The sequence below is a fragment of the Monodelphis domestica genome, chromosome 7, assembly GCF_027887165.1.
Source record: "Monodelphis domestica isolate mMonDom1 chromosome 7, mMonDom1.pri, whole genome shotgun sequence".
Taxonomy (NCBI): Eukaryota; Metazoa; Chordata; class Mammalia; order Didelphimorphia; family Didelphidae; genus Monodelphis; species Monodelphis domestica.
Genome location: NC_077233.1, coordinates 239936285 through 239943637, shown reverse-complemented (window position 1 = coordinate 239943637; position 7353 = coordinate 239936285). Strand labels below are relative to the sequence as shown.

Here is a 7353-nt window from a genome sequence, read left to right as displayed (position 1 = left end):
GGTTTAGGGACAGATTTGGGGCGGGGCTGAAGCGCTTAGGGACAAATTGGAGGCGGGGCCGAAGCCCCGAAGTCAATCAACTATCAGGCGTTTCTAAATCCTAACCTACTCCCTTTTATCCATCCTCCCCTACCACCAGCAGCCCCCACCCTCCCCTGCCCACTCACTTTCTCCTTGTTCCTAGGCACGATACCAATGAGAGCAGAACTCCGAATTCAGGCTAATAGATGATCTTAGTACCAAGTTGGGTTTGTGTACTCAAGTGCCCAGCATGGGCTTCCCCAAATTCCCTCCGGGAAGAGGGGTATGTGCCAGACATTGTGCCGGGTGTCTCCGTCGCTGAAGCACCTTTTTCTTCCGGAGAAACCTGGCTGGTTCCCACTTATCCTAATGACAGGCACATCGTTCAGCCCTCTCGTTCCTAGGGGGGCTCCTTCTCGTTTCTGACCCCTGACACCCTCCTTCACACCCGTCCTTCTTTGTTTCCCAGCTTGCTCCGAAATGTGATGTAACAAGAGTAGGCAAAATCTTTCCCTCTCTCCAACACTAAGTCCTTCCTCCCTCCCTCAGTCACAGACATGCTCACATTTATCCACACACATATATAGGCATTCGACTCCTTGTCCGGAGGTGAGCATTTGCATGTTCTGGTCTGACCTGGAATCCAAAAGAAGGGCATTAGAAACCCCCCGGGAAAGCTGGACAGAAACAAGTACCTCCCTTTTCAGCATGATGCAGAGTCCGGGGGGGAAAGCCAGTCCTGCCTCCTAGAAACGTGGAAATTAGCTGAGGGACAGTTGCTGTGGATTTTTCTGATGAGAGTGGGACTGCTTTCTATCTCCTTGCCCTGGGCAAGTCCTTTGGAAGACTGGAAAAGACGCTCTGGGTGCTGCCAAATAGTCCAGTAAGTGTGTGTGTGGCCATGTGTGTGAGGCTACTTGTGTGAGAGAGAAGGAGCCCTGGAGTGTCTGCCGAAGGAAACTTTCCTTGGATTTTACCCACCGTGTGGCTTCAGCTCTGACAGAAGGAATTGAAATATTGTTCTCCCTTCACTGAAGCAATTCACGACCTGGATGGGATAAAAGATGAGACCAGATGACATCAACCCGAGGACTGGACTGGTGGTAGCCTTGGTCAGTGTCTTCCTTGTTTTTGGCTTCATGTTCACTGTCTCTGGGATGAAAGGGGAGACCCTGGGGAACATCCCCCTTCTTGCCATAGGACCTGCGATTTGTTTGCCAGGGATAGCTGCCATTGCTCTGGCCCGGAAAACAGAGGGCTGTACAAAATGGCCCGAGAATGAGCTCCTCTGGTGCCGGAAACTCCCCTGCTTCAAAAAATCAAAAGACAAGGAAGTTATCGAACTGCTGAGGACCCCATCTGACCTGGAGTCAGGAAAGGGGAGTTCTGATGAGCTGGTGAAAAAGACATACCTCAGAGGCACTACTTCCCCAAAGGGAGAGGTGCCTGTGGCCAGTTCTGTCACTACTACCATTACTACAGGGCAAGAGGAATGCAAGAGTCTGGTCCAAAAGGTGGATCAGGATGAGGCTTCTAGATACCTGGAAGGGGGCTGTCCTTCAGGTACCTTCCCAGCCTCACGGAGTACCCCCAACTACAGTGCCTTGGAACCAAAGTGCTCTACTTGGGACAGATCTGACTGCCCGGAACCTGAGGACAGCATTTTCTTTGTACCACAAGACAGTATCATTGTTTGTTCCTACAAGAACAGTCCCTACGACAGATACTGTTGTTACATCAATTCAAGTCAAATCAGTTGGGACCATGAGACAAAAGTTTAAATGATGCACAAAAGCATATTTGTGTTTATACAAACATGGCAAATTTCAGCTACTAATGGAAAAGAAACTGCACTGCATGAAGTCTTCAAACTGTTAGAAATTGGCCTGGTATGTGATGGATGCTCAGACCTCCTGTGCCTGAAGCCCTGTGAATAAGCATGTTTAAGGGTTGGGGACTAATTTTAGTGAGATATAATGTGGTTGAGAGACATATCTAAGGGAGATGAGAAAGTGATAACGGGAACAGGAATTCAGATTCCTAATCTGTTTAAATAACATTGAATGTCTTTCAAAACTGCTTTGTGGTATCCGCTAAGAACAAGATAAATCAGAATCCAGCTGTGTATAAAAAGTAACAAATGATATATGAGACATGCTTTCAGCAGGAGAAGAGAATTTCATGATTTCTGAAGAATCTTGAAAAACCAGTTTTATGCTTGGTTATAGTAAATAATTAGGTGGGGTTAAATGCTTAAGAAGATTTTTATACTTATTTAATTCCCCAAGACTATCAAGAAAAATAGTTCTATTCCTTCTTAGATGTTCCCTGAGAGTCCAAGGATAACTTTTCAAAGTTGATTTATAGTCCAGTTCTATGATGTTCTGGCAATCGCCATTCAGGGAATTGCATGTGTTAGTTAAAATGTCCACAGTTAGGTGAAAACTCACATTTTTTAAATGTTATATCAATTCTTAATCCAATCATTTAAAGGCTTTATCTGAAGTGTTTTCAATATGCAATTATCTTACCTATATAATTTCCTCATAAAGTAAAACCTGACATGGATGAAAGAATTACAGAGATTCAAATTAGTTTTCACCAAATCAAAATGAATTTTTACAATTACATACAAATACCATTGAAATTGTGGATAGCATTTTCTTGAGAATTACTATTCTCCTATGCTTCTTCCCATCCAAAGACTATATGCATACACACAAACACAGTAATTGCTGCAGCTGTGAACAATGTGCTGAATTTGCATGAAACACATTGATTTACTATCTGGAAGCCTAGTGCTTGCATGCATGTTCACACAGACCCCAGACATTGGGATGTCATCAGGGTTAATGGAATAGAAAACTCTGATAAACAGAATTTAATGATCTCTTAGCACTTCATAACTAAGGTCAATTTTATTTAACTCAGATTTCATTGTTTCTAAGGAAAAAATGTTTAATCCACCATAATGGACTCTTTAAAAATATTCCCCATGTCATCTTTTCAGTGCCAATTGCATCAGAGAGTAAAGGCAACCAGCCCAAGTGAAAACAAATGTCTGCTTCATTGAAATCTGTGATTACTGTGGAAAAATAATGATGAGTTTAATTCTGGGGAAAAGAGAATCCTACAAACTCCAGAAAATTGTCATGTTAGAATTCCTCACAGGTGTTTCCAGTCATTCACTTAAAAATACATGGGGAAAGGGAGGAAGTGGATGACATAAATTTGAGGGCTATTTCTTTGGGATACATTAGATCCAATGTCATAGTCCTTGCATAAGGGATAGAAAAGTTACTATTATTTAGACTAAAGGATTTTACAAGTCACACTTGTCAAATCCATTTCAGATACATTTAATCTTTTTTCTGTGCACAAATGACTTATCCTAGCTCTGTGACCTTGGGCAAGTCACTTGACCTCTGAACCTCAGTTTCTCATCTACAAAATGAGAGGATTGGACCAGATCTGAGGTCCCTTCAATCTCTAGGCAATCTATGATCCTATCAAAAAATACTTTGTATACTTCAAGGAAATGATTTATAATAAAATGCATGCCAAAGATAAAGAAATTTGTATAAAAAACTGTGAGACTGAGTTTCTTATTGCTGAAAGTAATTTTGTACACTTGATTGAAAGTAAAATTTTCATATTACTGACAATAATAATATATTGTAACCCAAACTTATCAGTGTCAGGGAAGGAACTAAGATTTTAGTGTGGGCAATTAGGTTGGGGAAGAAATATTTTATAAATAGTAATGTAGCCCAAGGTAATGTAGTATGTGGATATGAAATAAGCACAAAAATAAATCTGGAGACAGAAAAAATAGAAGTCTTTCATTGACATTATTATATCTATTTCCCCTAGTGCTCTGTTAATAAATACATGAGGACTATGGGGGCAGTGGTGGTGGTGGAGGTAGTGGTGGTGGTGGTGGAGGTAGTGGTAGTGGTAGCAATGGCAGCCATATTTCCATGATGCTACCTTTCTGAAGATGAAAGTTGGTGATTTAATCCTCAGAAAAGATCTAATGTGCCTCAAATCTGTGGTAAATGTTGAGATCTTTTAGAAGCAAGTGGGCAAATCCCATACATGGTTATACATTGCTGTTCCTTCAATATCATTTGCTCATTGGGTCTAACAAGAAGGCTCACTTATGCTAAGCGTTAGTGGACTGCAATAACCAGTGTCTTTCATACATTCTCTCTCCCTTACCATATCACCTCCTCTTCCTCCGTGAAACTTCTAGTTAACAAACTTCAGCTCAACTTGAACTACTAATTTGGTAGTTTAAAGTCATATCACATTATCAGGTTTCAGAATCACTAAATTCCCTATGATTCTTCTTTCTTAACACTGTGATGTGAAGGCTTTGAGCTAAAATTAGTCCTAAATTATTACTTTTTCTCAAAATAAAATAAGAATATGAGGATATGTGATGTTATTTTTGAAGTACGAGTCTAAATCATCACCACCACTTATACTGTGAAACAGTGAAGCTCTGCACAAAATTCACAATTTCAGGCACTATAGTCTGAGTGAGGCTGGTATATTTTCTTCAGCGTGTTTCTCTTGTGCTTAAAACTGCAACAATAAAAAATGGAAAGAAGAATGAAGCCCTTAAATAAAAATTATGTCCTAATTTCAACCCACAATTTAAATAAATTGATCATTTTGGGCATAGAAGATATTAAAACATTAACATTTTCCAGTTAGCATTGAAGAAATAGCCTTGGAAAACAAAAGTATAATAGCTGCTTTGTATTTTTTCAGTAATAATACTTCAATTTGATTTTTTAATTGATTTTTCAATCAGACTGTTAAAATTTTCTTTCTATATCTTCCTACTTTTCTATTACATATTTGTAGAAATTCCTCATTTCAAACTGTTCTTTGTTTCAGAGCTGCCCAGGCAGCCAACACTTCAAAGCTATTGCCTATTTGGGCAGTTGCTTTAATCTGTTTTTGTGCTACAGCCTTCTTTTTAGGGTTCTTTTTTATTTCTTTCTTCAGTGATTACTACCTATGGTTTCAGTGGTGAAAGTCCCTAGTAAAAAAGTTTCCTCTATTAATATAGATGGATCAGCAGCCATTCTGCAACCTGGCTCTAGATAGCTGCTGAGAAGTTTCATGATCCATCCAGGATTACCATCAGTATGTGGTAGAGCAAGACTTGAATCCAGGTTCTGACTCCAAGTTCTGGAAATTGTAGTCTCAATGGCAGTGGTGTCAAATTAAAATAGAAACTGGGGACACAACTGTAGGCTTCCTATTAATGTGGGAAATCACATATTAACATTAACTGTGTTCTATTATATTCTTATTTGTTTTATTAAATATTTCCCACTTAGAGTTTGTTTTTTTTTTAATCCTTACCTTCTTTCTTAGAACTGATTCTAAGGCAGATGAATGGGGGTTAAGTGACTTGCTCAGAGCCACACAGGTAGGAAGTGTCTGAAGTCAGATTTGAACCCAGCTTCACTTAGAGTTTAATGTGGTTCAGGCTGAACTCTGCTGTAGGTAATGTATTTTAAATATTTGCTCTTCTATATAGGGTTGCCTCTCATGCTTAAATCTTCCTCTTGCTTCCAGTAGCAAAATTAACATGCTCTGTTTGGCATTCAAAGCCCTTCACAATCCCTCCTACATTTCCATTCTTCTTACACCTTATGCCCCACCATATACTTTTCTGATCCAGTGACACTGGCCTCCTTGCAGTTCCATGAACAAGACCCTCCATCTCATGGTTCTGGGCATTCTCTCTGGCTGTCCTCCAAATGGTTTATATGTTGTCTTCCCCATTAGATAATAAGTTCCTTGTCAGCAAGACTGTCTTTTGCCTCTTTTTATATCTCCAGTGGTTTCTACAGTGCACAGAGGTATTAAGCACAAAGGTACTTACTAAAATGATTCATAACCAATCAACTCCCCAAAAAACTATTATCTCAGAGTTAATATCATTTGGGTCCTTAATTTAAATTGAAGAGGAGAAAAGGATAACAGGTAATGGTAAGAGGGGAGGTTTAAGCCTCCTTTATAATCTCTCTCTTTTTTAAATTCTGTAAAATCCAACATCTTAACTCCTTAAAATTTACTTATGTAACTATGTAACTTACATAACTATCTGTTGCATTATTTTCACGTGAACTGGAAGTTAGAAGCTGTCTCTATATATGTAAATGACAAGAGCCAGGAATAATTCAGGCCAAAAGTCAAATCCAGATAATTTAATCCAAAAACTAAGACAAAAAAAAGTTATTTTGACTGGAACTATAAACTCACTTGCTAAAAGGGTTTAAATTCATCTTGGTCCTCCCTTCTCTATTTCTCCAAGTTGATGTAGACATAACAAGAGCCAGTCTCCCATCTTTGCCATAGCCAATGTTTCGAATACTGAGGTAGGAAGCTTCATAAGTTTCAGAACCAAGAGCTTTCCTTTGCCAAGTAAGCCAATACTCACTCGTATTGTCTTTAGGTAGTGAGGTTGGGTGCTACCTTTTTTTGTCTGGGATGATGGGTTTTGTCCAAAAAGCAAAACAGTAAAAAAAAATAGACAATGATAATTATTTTGGTATTGTTTCAACAACAGTTTTCTAAAGTACCTCACTGAAATACACACATGTATGTAATTGATATGTAAACATGCTTGTGTGTCTACATTCTACTTGCATCAAATAATGTGTGGGGTTACAAAATTTAGCAATAAAATGGAAATTCACATTCTGGTTTGGGTTTCAATGTCTCCTCTATCCTATCTTTGCATCTCAGCTCTTTACTGCTGTGTTCTTTTGGATGTCACAAACTCTCTGAACTCAAGTTTCTCTTCTGTATAACAAGGGCTTTGGAGATCACAGGATTATCGAGATAGAGCTGGAAAGGACCTCAAGTCATTTAACCTAACCCCTTCCTTTTACAAATGAAGAAACTATGACCCAGAGATGTTAGCTAACTTGCCCAAAGTTGAACTGGTAAATGAAAATAACAGGATCTTGATCCTAGATTCCCAAGCCAGCTTCCTTCCCAATGGACCATGTAGCTTCCAAGGGTCCTTTAAACTCTAAATCCAAGATCCAATGACCCGAATTTTAACTCTGCTTTGCACACAGGCTGATAAGGTGACTCAATTTCTCTGTTTTTCAGTTTCCTCACCTCAAAATGGGCAAACACATGAAAATTGCTTTCCTAAATAAAGAACTAACTCCATCAGCCTCCCATCTCAATATTTACCTGAAAGAGAAAATCACATCACCCCCTTTGAGAGCATGGTCTCTCTCTAATATTTTCTTGTACCATCCAGCACCTGGCCCAGGGTCTCGTATACAGTAG

At 39.3% G+C, this 7353-nt stretch overlaps 1 protein-coding gene across 1 annotated transcript; it reads left to right on the top strand.

The window, feature by feature from the left end:
• Positions 1-585: 585 nt before the first annotated feature.
• On the top strand, positions 586-6751 carry TMEM215 (transmembrane protein 215). The gene has a single exon (XM_007498130.3). The coding sequence runs from the start codon at positions 1086-1088 to the stop codon at positions 1800-1802; it is 717 nt and encodes a 238-aa protein (XP_007498192.1). The 5' UTR covers positions 586-1085; the 3' UTR covers positions 1803-6751.
• Positions 6752-7353: the final 602 nt, after the last annotated feature.